Below are 14,480 nucleotides of genomic sequence, written 5' to 3' on the forward strand. Positions count from 1 at the left end.
TAGGGGGAATGAAGGTGGGCAGTGGGGGGACATTCTACGACATCATCATCATTCCCCACATCACTATCCGAGCAAGCTGCAATGGCAGCAGTCTCCCCAATCGTGCTGCTTCCTGCAGACACAGTCCCTTCAGTGGCCACCAGTTGTTGGATGTCTGTTGCTGGTGGTACCGTGCTGCTTGCCTTGGTGCTTATCAGTGCCCTGGCCTGTGTTGTGGCCATTGATTTTGGCTGCTGTGGGCGTTTGTTTGATCCAGCAGAGGTGGAGGGTTGGTGTGGTGTCACTTCGGGCCTGGCCTTCTTGGCAGGTGTGGTGCCAGTGTCTTCCTCGCCAAGGTCCGAATGGGAGCCTGTGGTGGAGCAAAGGAGGGAAAGTGTTATTGATGGGTCTGCGGACAAGCAGGCATTGTGATGACTGCCATCATTTTGATAACTAGATGGTGCACATTGGAGGAAGTGACATACAGGTTGTCTCCCTTTTGGTTGGGAGAAGCATGCAGGATTGTGGGTGCCTACAATGAGAGTGTGCATACTGCATGTGTACAGGGTGTAGGTCAATAATGCCTGTAGGCAGTCTTCTGCTGATGTTTCGCGTTGACCCTATTAGGCAACATTGTGCTTCCCATGAAACTGGACTTCAGGGAGTTTTACATGGCTTGATTTGAGGCACCTACCTGCGTCACCTGATGTGGGGCTCCTCTCTCCATTTCTCCGACCCCCTTGATGCTCTCGATGCCAATGGTTGTGGCACATATCTCCTCCCACGGCTGCAATTTTATCGGTGAGTCTGCTCCTCCACCAGTTGCCATGCCCAGGTTTCTGTTGGCAGACCGTATACTCCTTACACGGAGCCGGAGGTCGTCCCACCTTTTCCGGGACTGTCTTGTGGTGCGGGGTGTTGTTCCAACTGCACTGACCCGCTGTGCGACTAGGTCCCATATGGCCTTCTTCCGTGCTATTGCCGGTCTGGTCATTTCTGTTGAGAATACAACGTCCGCGTTTTCCTGTAGGGTTTCCGCCAACATGGTGAGCTCTTCCCTAGTGAAGCGCTCCTGCCGCAGCCGATCGCAACTTTTTTTTAACAACTTTCGGCATTCTGACGATGGGTGGATGTGGGTGAAGGTTTGTGGCGGGTCTCGGGGTCAGATGTGCAATGGTTGTGGAGGATGGCAATGGATTGTGTTTTTAAAGATGGCCGCCGTGCTCTTTCCCGTTCCGGTGCAACTTCCGGATCCGCTTCTTTACGGTCACCGCTAATAGCTGTTCTGCTCTTCATTCCTAAAGTCTTATCTAAATTGCATTTAAACCAGGCGATTTATTCACCTGTTTTTCAGCCGAAGCCACATCATCATTCCAGAGCTTAAGAGTATTTGCACAGTTTGCATTTGACCAAGATGCTAGTTTTATTTGTAGAGGACCAGACCTTTTCTCAGCTGAGGCAATATTTTTGTTACCAACAGTGCTGTTTAACTGTACTCAAGGCGGCCAAGATCACTGTTGCCTGTTTGATTGTGCTGTGTCTTGCAACTTATTTCTGTTCCTGAAAAACTACATGGGCATTCAACCAGATCTAAAGAAGTATCAGTAGCTTTCCAAAGGCATTTTTCCATTTGTGAGGGTGGCCATGAGGGCTGCTCCCATGTATTGTCTATGCACCGATCACTGGATGTTTCCTCCAGTTGAGGTGCTTCTTTTGTTGTGATGAAACTTATTCCTTTGAAGCAACCTGATAATTGTTGTACATTCACCAGCATAAGTATTTTGCTGTGTTATTTGTCCAAACAAGTTGGGAAATAGTGAGAGTTATATGGACGATAGAATAACAAAAAATTACCCTCATGGGGGTTCAGGTACTTTAGTCTGTAGATCTTCCTCCTTCACATCCTCTACCCAACTATCCCCTTGTGCAAATGCCAGAGCTTTGACACTACTGTTTGGCATAAAAACGTAAATGGCCATTGAGCCACAGCATCTGATTATCAAGAGAGCATGGCACCCAGCCGAATAATTTCCAAATGCTTACTAGGGCTTTCAAAGTCTAAATTCTTTGGATGGTATGTGCTTTTTCTTTGTTGCAATTGTGTAGCATCACCTGCTGCTGCAGCAGCAGGTTTCTCAACAAGTTGGGAAGGAAGGAGAACTACAGACTAAGAGCAGCTGAATCAGAACTCAAGGTGGTATCCTCAACACGTATTAAGTGTCAGTTTCGTCTGTTCCACTTTTCCTCTAGAAACTGTTCAAAGTGCAATTGAAGATTTCCTGCCCAAATTGGACGGGGGGTTATATATGTTTGAAATGTCATATTCACATATTTCTTCCCTGTGCCCTTCTAATCAATGTTCTTCTGTCTTTTCTTAACAGACCTCTGAATCAGTGCCAACCAGGCAGAGTTCTCTCAAGATGAGTCTTCACACTCTTTCATCAGGGTCAACTCCACGTCCAGGGGGAGCCCCCAATACACCGCAATCATCTATAAATATGATTAGATCATATGGCACGACACCTCAGTCATCTGTTAATATGATTCGTTCACCTAGCAGTACGCCACGGTCATCAGTCAAAACATCTCAGTCTTCTGTGAGAAGCTCTACTATATCGGACATTAACCAGGATGTGGTGAAAGCTGAGTCACAGACAGAACAAACAAACTGGCTCAAATCCTTCATCATCAACCAAATTCCGTACATCTTCAATCAGCTGCACTCCAGTGACATGCCTCCGATATCCAACGAACAGCACCTAAAGGAGTTCATGGCATTTCTGCAGGAGCAGAATGTCCTAGAATCCCTGCAAAATGTTGCCGAAAAGGCAGTTGCCAAATTAACACAGAAATCCTCATTCAGGGAAATAGGAATGGCCATGATTGACACAAAAACAAATTACACTGGCACTCTTGGGCTGCGCAGTCAATCCAGGAACACAGGCCCTCGCTCCACCAGTTCTGGAATCAAAGACAGGTCCTCGATCAGCTCTGACTCTGACACCAGTAGCTCTCAAAGCCACTCACCAACCACAAGTTTAGATCGAGAAGTCTCCAAGTCATCGAGCAGCATTGAACGGTATGACTCCAATGTAGAAGACCAGCCGCCGAGAGGCTTTTGGGAGGAGACCCCGCTTAAAGATACTATCCTACCCCAAAGCAGGAAGGTATTTCTTTTTCTCATTCACCTTTGCTCAACATGGCTTAGGTCTCATTGGGTAATACGTGAAAGCAGTTGCTGAAAAACCCTTTCTCAGTAACACTTCTGAGTAACATAGACCCAAAACTGTGAATAAAGGGGGCAAGGATAAAAGGTTAAGAAGAAGAAAGACTAGGGTTTGACATGTAGGTGCAATAAAACAAAGGGCTCCATAGGAAAGTGGAATAGGGTAACCCCAATATATCAAAGGGAAAAAACAACCTTAACAACTTCAAAATCAGAAGATGTTATTTAGAAAGATATTTTAAGCAATATATTTTCCCATTGAACAATCAATGTAATTGGTTTTATCAACAACTTCACTCAACATTATTTCCCATCCATCCCAATGATACCCTCCTTCTGCTAGCTCCATCTTTATTCTTCTTTTCTAGATCTGTGTGTTTAATTTGAAAGGTAGAGTGCCAGTAACCAATCCTAACACAATATTGTATAACTTGATTGCTAGACTAATTGCACACATGCCTCTCACACAACGCCCCCTAAGTGACGTCCTAAAGCCTTCCACACTCCCTGTACATCCTGACCTAATTCCAGAGGGTCTTCTCCCTCCATTTCCAGTGAATTGTCCAACCTCTCTCAGCACCGTTCTCACTCTCCCCGTGACTTCTTTGACCACTTCATCTCAGTATTTTTTTGCTTGCAAGTCTCTTTCTTGCTCAGCTTATTGTTCCTTCGTTCACTTCCATACAATGCTAGCCCCATTCCCCCTCTAAATATCTTGCTAATCCATATGAAGTCCCTTCTTTAGTTCCGTTTCCATCTGGTGTCTTCCTCTTACCCTACCAGCGTCTTGCACAGTACCCTTCCAATGCATCCTTCTCTTTATCTGTGTGTCTTCTCAACTCCCTTTGATTCCTCCATTACCCCATTGCCATTCCCTCTCCTCATAGTATTGCCATCATTCTTTCCCAGTGCCTCCTCCATTGTTTTCATCAATATTAGGTCCCTTCGCGTTCCCAGCAGTGCCCACATCATTCCCCTCTTAATGAAGTGTCTTTCTTATTCCCTGTGCATCATCTTGCATACTATCTAATGCCTTCTTCAGTCTTTCGAAGGGCCTTCCTCATTACGAGTGACTCCACCCCTTCTCAGTACTTTTCTCATCCCCTAATGATGTCTTCATCAGCCCACGCACTGTTGTCACTCTTGTCACAAAATAGCCTTCATCCCCTCCCGGTGCCATCCTAATTTTCTATTGCCTCCATCATCCCGTTCCACTGCCTCTCCACTCTCAGTACCTTCCTCTCTCTCCCGGCAGTGTCTTCATGACTACCTTCCAAGTGAAGTGTCTTGCTGACTCCCTTTCCATCATCTTCCTTGCTCCCAATATGCTTTTCACTCTCCAAATGACTTCTTCACTGCCATTTCTTTCCATTCCCATTCACAGGTGTATATGCAAATGCAAGAACCGTGAGGAGAAGAGTAGAAAGAGGTTCGACATTTTCATGACCTGAGAAGTTTCATCACTGACCTCTAGTGAATAGCCTGTGAATAGCCTGTATTGGACATTTATAACACAGTGGGCCGTATTATGACCCTTGCGGAATGGGTTTACCGGCACCGGTAATGGTGCCGGTAAACCCATTCTGTGTAACATATCGGTCCCCGCGGTGTGGGTGCGCTGCCTGTTCAGACTCACTCAGGCGGTGTGCGTCTCCCTTCCTCCAACGCTGGAGATTGCTTTGGAGACGCGGGGCTCGCGTCTATCAGCTCTGCACCAAGTCACGTGTCAGATCAGCTGATCGTGGCACGTCGAAGTCCCGCCCCCCGGCAGGCATTTATAAACGCTACTCGCGCAGGAAACGCTGCTTCTAATTAGCGTTTCTCACTACTGCCATTGCATTCTTGATATTGTGTACCAGACTACGGATTCCGACTCGACTCCTCTACTTGCCTGCTTCTTTGGCTTTGTTGAACTGGTACCGGTTTCCGTACCAGTGATCCTAGGCTTCTTGCCATTGAGACTTCCTCTCTCACCACAGCGTCCTGGGGATTACTTTCCTCTGCTGCAGCTCCTTTATTTGGTACTGTTCAGAGGCATCAGCACGCTTCCATCATTTCCCATCGTGCTTGACGTTCCAACAGGCGATCTATCTCCACGTCGCCTTTTTGAAATGGATACCTAGTCCTGTTTTTTCTTCAGGTGAGCCTTTAGTACTACTGCCTACTCTATTTTCATGCACTATTTCGCTGCTACTACTTGAGGGACATTTACTTTGTTTCTACAATCCATTTTGGAATTCCCTTCTACTTTGCAAAACAAGTGGACCCATTGCTCTTCCCTTTCTAAATAGAGACTCCTCCTGCCTGGAACTGTATTGTTTGGAACCGTTGTGCACTTTGGACGCTATCCTGTTTAGTGCACCATCCTGGCTATAGTTGCGTTCCGCTTGCCACCCGGGGTACTTCCCTGTACTAACCTCTCCTCTTTGTTATTTTCTCCTGTCGTTGTGTCCTCAGTGACCTTGCTCCCTTCCAGCCTCCACATAGGGTAACAGTTCACTAGTGTGTTACATTCCTGCACCATCTTACCACTTAGGGGATAACTGGTTCTTTCCTTTCTTCCCTGCTTTCTCCTAGCTGTTGGCTATATTGCTGAGATCCATTCCTTACAATCCTTCTCCTGTCCAGGGTTATACAGGTAGAAAATACCATGGAAAGAATTGTACTTAATCTAGCTCTTTCAGTTGACTAACCTGTTTATTATTTTCCTTACAGCCTTGGCATAGCGGTGTGGGTATCCCCACTCTTTTGAGTAATCGATCTCTCTGTCTGTCACACTACACAGCAGAGGAGTCTATTGCATAAAAGAGTTCCTCAAGTTGAGGAGGCCTGGTTCTGGCTGTATCCCTTTTGGGAAAACACCACAGCTTGGGCTGAACTATTGTCCGGAGCAGCTTACCTCTTATCTGCGGATTTGAGGTCGAGCAACGCCCCGGCCAGTTCAGCTATCGGTGAGTTACATTCCGCCCTATTACGAGGTTCCCTCGCAGGACCCGGAACAGACGTCTGGTAAAACCAGATGTCCTTTCTGGGTCCCGCGAGGGGACCAATGAGCTAATAACGTTATTAACGGGCCCGTTATTAGCTCCATCCCCACTCCTCATTTACAGACCAGGGACCCGGACACGATTTTGGAGGCAGACATGGCGCTAATAGCACTATGGCTAGCTCCAAACTCGTAATGAAGCCCAGTATTTCAGTTTAAAACAAAATATATGTATATTCAAATTTCCCAAAAGATAGTCCCTAAAACAGCACTATGATGTAACCTATTGCTCTTATCCTGCTCTCCCTACTTCTGAATTGGTTGGGACAGCCTGCATCCGTAGATAATAGAAATAGAATAGATAATAGAAATAAATGGCTACAAATGATAGGTGTTACTGTAAGAACTTGCAAAGTTATGGAATTCTTTTACATGCGTGCATCCATGTCCTAGTCCCACCCTCCATCTCCACATCACCAACCACCACACCCAGTTCCTGTTTTTTTCTGACTACTGGGCGGGTTGGAATTGCTGTGCTCCGTGGCATCCCAAGCACTTTTTGTTTTGTTTTGGGACGTTACCTTTAGCTGTTCACTCCTCTTTTTGGATTTGATGGTGTTCTTTTTTCTTTCTTTTCACTGTGGTGCATCCCTCTGATCTATGTCATATAATACAGGATTTAAGCAATGCATCCGATGTAGGAAGCAGTTCTCGGCAGCCAATCCACATCATGCCTGTGTTTCCGGTGCCTGGGGTCTATCACCCGGTGAGTTTACGTGCCTTCTGCCGATTAATTCACCAGAGGTCTCTGCAAAGCCTCCTTCTGTCCATGTCCATGCGGGGAATGGCACCAAAAGCAAATGAGGAATTCTTTAGGACCAAGAAGGAGGCCTAGATTGGTAAAAGGAAGTCCTTACATGCAGATGGGGTACGTGTTTCGTCACCTGCCTATGGTACCAAGGTGAGGACCGCAAACCCAGTTTCAGGGTCCTCAAAGGACTGTTTAGGGGGAAACTCGGGTGATTACATCCGTGGGTACTCCTGTGTGGGAGAGCATTAATACCTCTGATGGGAAAACGAAAGTATCTCTATGGAAAAGAAACTGAAAGGATTCACTCTGTACTGAAGGATCTGTACATACCTGACAAGATCGTTACGGTACAGATAAAGAGCTCTTCTGCCTTGGATGAAAACAGGCAACATTAGCTTCCGAGAGGTATGGACCGAATCTCCAGTAGCTGCATCAGTACCCAAATTGGCTACTGCAGAAAGAATTTCAGAATCATCAGTACCGAAGGAAACCGATAAGGTCTCTCATCATAAAAGGGACAAATCTTTTTCTCGGTTGGCACTGGGTTCGGTACCGGCTTCTCTGAAAAGTCACAAGAAAAACAAAGTGTCAAAAGAGATATTTAAAAGGAATTACATCCGTACTTAGAGATCAAACTGAACCATTAGATCCGATTTATGACTCAGAGGAATTTGATCTAATAAGATATTTTATGGTACCTATAGAGGTACTGTTTGGTACTCCAGTGAGGTGTAATACCCCAGAGGTTTTGCCTCAGTTTTCTCCTGAGGCTCGAGAAATTCCATCTAAACTGCATATATGCCCCCTCAGGTGGTGTTGACAAATATACAGGTTTAGAGACAAATTGTGTTTAATATTTATAATGCCAAGATCAGTTCAGGATCTATACAATTGTCAGGTGGATTCTTAAAAGTGCCCTATGAGGACAGAAGACAACTAAGGAGAACCTTCTGAAATGGTAAAAGACATTACAGCAACAGTACTGGAGACCATGTTTTCTGAGATCTTTCTAGATGTTTTGCCCAACCAATAAAAGAAAAGATGGGACCTTCAGAGGAACAGCAGAAGCCCCACCACCACCTAGTCCAGCTCCTACTAATATTGACCGGGGATCTGTTCCTCCAAATCAAAAACATGGACACAGACTCTGAAGGAGAATATCCATCAATTTCACCTTCCAAGTTTTTTAATGAAATCATGTCAAAGGAAATACAAGCTCTTCAAATTGTCTCAAAGGACAAACTAAAGGCATTAGGTGTATTTATAAAATTATCTACACAACATACTCAGTCAATATTGCCAATGGAGTCATCAGTGATGTAACAGTCACTAAGTCACTGGGAAAAACCTAATTGAGGCTCATATATTTTGAAGGTTCTGGCAAGAGCCATTTGTACTAATGGGAAAGCTAGCTACTGGCTCAGTCCTCAGTGGTTTCAGCAGCTTTAAGATTTAAAGGCAAAGGGTTGGAACTATCCCCAGAGTTAATGTTGGACAAGAATTCTAAAGCATGGGAAACACCAGGGATAAAAGCCCATGTCAATGCATCCTTGCAGCTGAGACAGATTAATATCAGGCCATAGAACAGGCTTCTTTAAATACTTAGTTGGGAAAACGTAAAGGTATTTCCAGAGTTTCTACCACATGAGGTGGCTGATGAGCTTGCCTTCTGGATTTCAGAAGGAAGAGAGGCTGCTGTACAACAGTTGCAAGTAATAAAGTACTTGATAGATACCACAGCATGCGCCATAAGAGAAGCAGTCTGCATGCGCAGACATTCTTACCTATCGGCTACATCACTGCACCACGGTATGCAAGATAAGGTGTCGTATTTACCTTTTGGCACTAAAACATTGTTTGATCTGCTGCACCAACAGTCGAGATATTACAAAAATGTAAGGCAAGCATTCAAAATCTTTGAGCTCCATCTCTGTCAGACAACAGTATCATCAACATTTTAGATCTTTTAAATCACGCACAAGAACTAATAGTAGTGCAACCTCCTCCACAGCTAAGCTGTACTATTCTTCATTGAAAATAAGGAGATACAGAACGAAGGTGAAAGCTGTTGTTATACCTTCAACTAACACGGCACAGAAGTCTATTTATTTATTTATATTTGCATTTATAAAACGTGCAAAAACCCTGAGGCATTGAGGTGCTGTTACAACCAGTTACATGCACATGAATGTCAAGAAATGGGCGGTAGTGAGGTTGACTCACTTGGCCTTAGTCAAACAGCCTGTAATGCTTTTCTGCCAGCCCAATCGGATTGTTCGGCTCTCAGGTTTGGTGGGAGAGAGTTCCATTGTCTACCTGCTACGGTGGGGCAGCTTGTAGCTCCACCTTTAACTTGATGGAACATCGGTTAGATGTGCCGATTGCGTATGCATATGAAACTGGCCTGGATGACTCGGCTTTCGTGAACTTTTGAGAAAGGTAAGGCAGCTCAGAGTGAGATAGGCACCTTTGTGTAATGGATAAGGTCTTGCAGATGATTCTTTTTAGGATAGGCAGCCAGAGGGATAGCACAAATGGCATTGTTCTAGATCACCTATAGCTTACGGATGTTGCTTGTGGAGGTTCCAGCAAAGAGAGCATTGCAGTAACCAAGCTTGAGAGCTCTACCAATGGAAAGCTAGTTTTTAGGGGATAAGAATGGTCTGGAATAATTGATTAGCTTAGTGGTGAAGGCTGTGGCGGAGGTAATGCTGTTAACCTGGTGTTACGCTCACCTGGTTCCCACGGGGGCGTCGACCGGAACTGGGCCGCTGTTGTTTCCACTAGCGTGACGTGTAGCGCCGAGATGACTGACTGGACTGGCCCGCTCAGCCTAGTTTGTCTGGCTTGCAGGAATATTCTTCTGCAAAGGAGAAGAGGAATTAACCACCCGTGGAATTGAGTGTCAACCCACCTTCCCCACTCCCGTTGTCTTCCCACAGATCACTCTTGATGTCCCCTCCTTAGTCTCACCTGATGGTTTGGAAGGATGAGCTCTCCATCCTGCGTCGACCGCAGGGGCGCATTGATGGCCAGTTACTTCACTGGCGTAGAGGAATTGATGAGTTCCAGTATTGACTCTAAAGTCCAATTGTTCATAACATAAGAGTTCAAATGTCTGATCTTCACTCTGTCCGATTCCTTGCAGGTTGCCGATTAATCCACTCGAAGATTTCCAAATGGCAATTGGTAAGATTCAGGTAAGTCTATTGTGGTTTTCCCCTTAGGGGCTGGGGTACGGCGATGAAGCAGAGTTGACTGCGCCGACCCGAGATGAGGTGAGTACCCCTCGTGGTAAATCAGGTAAGTCCTTGGGGGGTAGCTTGTATAGCTTTAGAGAGTCCCCTTGCTCACCTTGCTGTCTTTGTCTCCTTAGGTGTCGGAGGGCGGCCGCGAGATTGAGAGAGCGTGATGGAATGCTGAAGTACCGCCAAGCAGATGAGATCAGCGCGGCGCCGTAGGAATGCGAAGCGATGCTTCAAAGACTTATGTCTTTCAGCTCCGTGGCGAAATGGATCAGGATTCAGGTAAGGATTAAAGTTAAAACTCCTGTTCTAACCTTTATCCTTCTTTTCTTCTTGTTTCAGGAGTCCCAGGACTGAAGCGGGCGTGGCTGAAGACTGGAGCAGCAAGCAGAATAACGCGAAGCACGTGTGGCTGTCTGGGCGTGGTTTAAATAGCCTTGGAAGAAGATCCAGGTAAGTATTCTTCCACAGCCCCACCCAAGTAACAAAATAGTCCCTTCAGTAAAATAGTCCCTCCTAAGCCTCATTTGGCGTGAGTCTTCATGCAGCATGGTCTGCCTCAGGTGAGTATGCAGCATGGTCTGCTTCAGGTAAGTTATCAATAATGAGCCTGGCGCCCATGGCGCCAGGACTGACTTTATCTTTATGAGCCTGGCGCCATAGGCGCCAGGACTGCACCCAAACAGCCCCTAACTGGGGCTTTTGGGCATGCTCCAAGTGGCTTCCGGGGCTGCTGGGTCTGGTCTGGTCTTCCGGGGGCAGGCATCATGACACCTGGTGAGTCAGGGAGAGGATGGCATCAAGATAGATGCCCAGGGTCTTCACCAAGGAAGAGACTGGAATCGGGAGGCTGTTAATGTTGAAGGTGGAGTATGATGAGTTCAGTTTCTTGATTACTGCTGACAGCCCGACTGTCAAGAATTGGGTGCAGCGTAGACTATAAGTACCTCCGTCCCCAAGCACCAGTCAGGGAGTTAGGAATCCCAATCGCTGACTGGTTATTGAGGCCACAAGTGGCTGGAACAACAGCACTGGGTCCCCAGATAGCTGCAAAGGGAGACAACACGGAATACAGGCACTTCAATAGTTAATACAGGCAACAAGGTTGAAAGGGAAATGAATGTACCAAATCTGAGAAAGGAGACAGGCTCTGTAGCAGGAGTGGGAGTACAAACTCCTGGGATGCAGGAGCGGAATTCCCTGCTAAAGTGGTGCAGAGTTGTGTGTGGGAAGGTCCAGCATCTGATGTGATGCAGGCAAAGGTAGTAGTAGCACACCACAAGTAGTCCAATACGAGGGACAGGAAAGGTAATCCTTAGCAGTCCATAAACAGTTCCAAATCCAAAAGCATATGTAATCCAAAGGAGAAATGCAACGCTAAGCAAGTTGAGGAAAATCCAAAGGCAGTCCAAAAATAACGTAGCCAAGGTTCAGAATCCGAGAGTCAAGAAGCGTGGAGTTGTAACAACAAGAGGAGCTTGACGCCAGCAGGCAACACAGCTGAGAAACAGTGGACACTGTGCCAAGCGTTCATTTAAGCTTGTTGCCATGAGAAACAGTCACGTGACGTTGGACGTGTCATGTGACCGGCTGTGGACGTAGCTCTTCGTTCCACCAGGCGCTTTGGCAACCGCCAATACAAGTGTGGCCGTGAGCGCTGCTAGAGCCTACTTCACGGAATCGTGGCTCCCTTCAACCTGTGTCCCCCGAACAAAGGGGTTTTGCCAATTGTCCTCCGCCATGCTGGCAAAGAGGAGGCAGGAGCCGAATGCGCCCCTGCCGGGGGCAGAGGTACGTGCGTCCTGAAACCATGACAGAAAATCCCCCCCCCCCGAGGCCCACAACCCTGTGGGCTAGACGGATGTTCCTTATGAAAACAGGCCACTAGAACCGGGGCATGTACATTCTCTGTGGGTTCCCAGGACCGCTCTTCGGGACCGAACCCCACCCAGTCTACCAAATACTGGCACTGACTCCTACTAACGCAGGAATCTAGGATGGCATGAACCACATACTCTTAAGAGGTACCTTGCAACAGGGGAGAGGGAGGCAACAGTATCCTAGTGGAAGGAGGACACTGCTTCAGGAGCGAGGTATGGAACACTGGGTGAATGCGCCATGATACAGGAGGGGCAAGGCAATAAGAAACAGCATTGATCACCTTTTTGATCTTGTAGGAACCAACAAAATGAGGAAAAAAACTTCCGGCACCCGGGTATGTGCAGGTGTTTGGAGGACAACCACACCCTATCATGGACTGCATAGGTCGGGGCTGGCTGCTGTTTTTTGTCTGCAGAACGGCACATACTGCTCTGTGCTTTCTGAAGGTGGGCAAGGGTTTGTTCATGTATCGAGACAAGGTCCCTGAGGCAGGAATCAGCTGCAGGAGTGTGTGAGGTAGAGAGGTCTGGGAACGGCAAGACTCAGGGGTGTTGTCCATACAAAGAGTAAAAAGGAGAGAAATCAGTGGAAGAGTGTGGAGCGTTGTTGTATGCAAACTCTGCAATGTGTAGGACCTGATATCATGTTGTTTGAGATTGTAGGTATAGACAACTTAAATACTGTTCAAGGGTCTGATTGGTGCGTTCAGTCTGGCTGTCTGTTTTGGGGTGATATGCTGATGAGAAACGGGCATCAATACCAAGTAAAGCCATGAGGTAACTCTAGAAACGAGACCCGCGATCTGTGATCAGTACAGAGGGGAGGCCAAAAAGACAAAACTCGTTGCGAAAAAAACAGGTTGGCCAGGACAGGGTATGACGGTATACCCGTACATGGAATGAACCGGTCCAGCTTAGTGAAGATGTCCACCACCACCCATATGGTGTCGAAACCCTGGACCCTTGGGAGGTCAGTAATGAAGTCCATTGTCGCTATTTGCCATGGTTTCTGTGGAAGTGGCATGTGTTGGAGTAGGCCTAGGGGCCTGCCGTTTCGGGTCTTACACTGGGCACATATAGAGCAGTTTTCTACATAACTGATCACATCTCGACGCAAGGTAGGCCACCAGCACCAACGCTGGAGGAGGGCAAGGGTGCGTTGCCGACCCGGATGACCATTTATAGCTGCATCATGTGACCATTCTAGGAATTGTATTCGTGATTGTGAGTGGGTAAAACAGTCTGTCCTGTACAAAGGGAACACCACCATGAACAACAGGGTTCAGTCATGCAATTGTTCGGGATGTTGTGAGGACCACTAACGGACATCAGAAAGCAAGGAGGAAGGAGGGGTACATTTAAAGATAAAGTGCGATTTGTCAAGGAGGGAGTCAGGAAACACAGGGAGTGCTTCTCTCCCCCCTGTCAGGCACGACAAAGCATCTGCTTTCACATGGCCCGTACCCGGGTGGTGCCGGATAATGAAATGAAATGCAGAGAAAAATAGATGCCAACGCACCTGACAGCTGTTGACGCACTTCATGGTGGCCAGATCTTGGATATTTGATGGCCCGATAGGACCGTTATGGGCCATTTGGCTCTGACCAGATGGTGTCTCCACACCTGGAATGCATCCTTCACGGCCAATAATTATTTCTCAGTAACAGTGTAGTGCGTCTCTGCAGGAGAGAATTTCCGTGAATGGTAAGTGACCGGGTACAATAATCTGGTAGTTGGACACTTTTGGGACAGGACAGCACAGCACCTAATGCATAAGCTGAGGCATCAGCCTCCACCAAAAATGGCAAGTCTGGGTTGGGGTGCTGTAGGATGGGGGGCTGTAGTAAACAGTACTTTGACTGTGTCAAAAGCTGCCTGATGCTGTGTGCTCTGGTCCAAACATAAGGGTTCTTTGGGCTAGTGAGTTGGCTCAGGGGAGAACCGATAGCTGAGAAACCAAAGATTAACCTCCTATACAAGTTTGAGAAACCTAGGAAGGACTGAAGAGCCTTAACCTTGGTAGGAACAGGCCAATCAAGGATGGTCTGGATCTTTGAGGAGTTCATAGACAGACCCTTTGATGTAATGTGAAAACCCAGGAAGTCTACTTCTGTGACATGAAAGAGGCATTTTTTGGGTTTAGCGTAAAGGGAATTGGCCTTGAGTCGCGTGAGTACTTCCCTTACATGTAACATGTAGGCTTGATATGGGGTGGAGAAAATCAGAATGTCATCGATATAGACAATGACATAGGTGTCGATGATGTCAAGAAAGTGGTCATTCATAAACTGCTGGAATGAGGCGGGGCGTTACACAAACCAAACGGCATCATAGTGTATTCATAGAAACCATG

The 14,480-nt window shown here is 46.8% G+C and overlaps 1 protein-coding gene across 2 annotated transcripts in view; it reads left to right on the forward strand.

Annotated features, from left to right (window-relative positions):
- The window catches only part of LOC138492657 (serine-rich adhesin for platelets-like), a 994,122-nt gene that overhangs the window by 371,794 nt on the left and 607,848 nt on the right, over nucleotides 1–14,480 (forward strand). For both annotated transcript variants that reach the window (XM_069619973.1, XM_069619974.1), the window contains exon 3: nucleotides 2,361–3,146. In XM_069619973.1, the coding sequence (XP_069476074.1) occupies nucleotides 2,361–3,146 (786 nt within the window). The remainder of the gene's footprint in view (nucleotides 1–2,360; nucleotides 3,147–14,480) is intronic.

This window comes from Ambystoma mexicanum, chromosome 10 (genome assembly GCF_040938575.1).
Source record: "Ambystoma mexicanum isolate Mex_15411 chromosome 10, UKY_AmexF1_1, whole genome shotgun sequence".
Lineage (NCBI taxonomy): Eukaryota > Metazoa > Chordata > Amphibia > Caudata > Ambystomatidae > Ambystoma > Ambystoma mexicanum.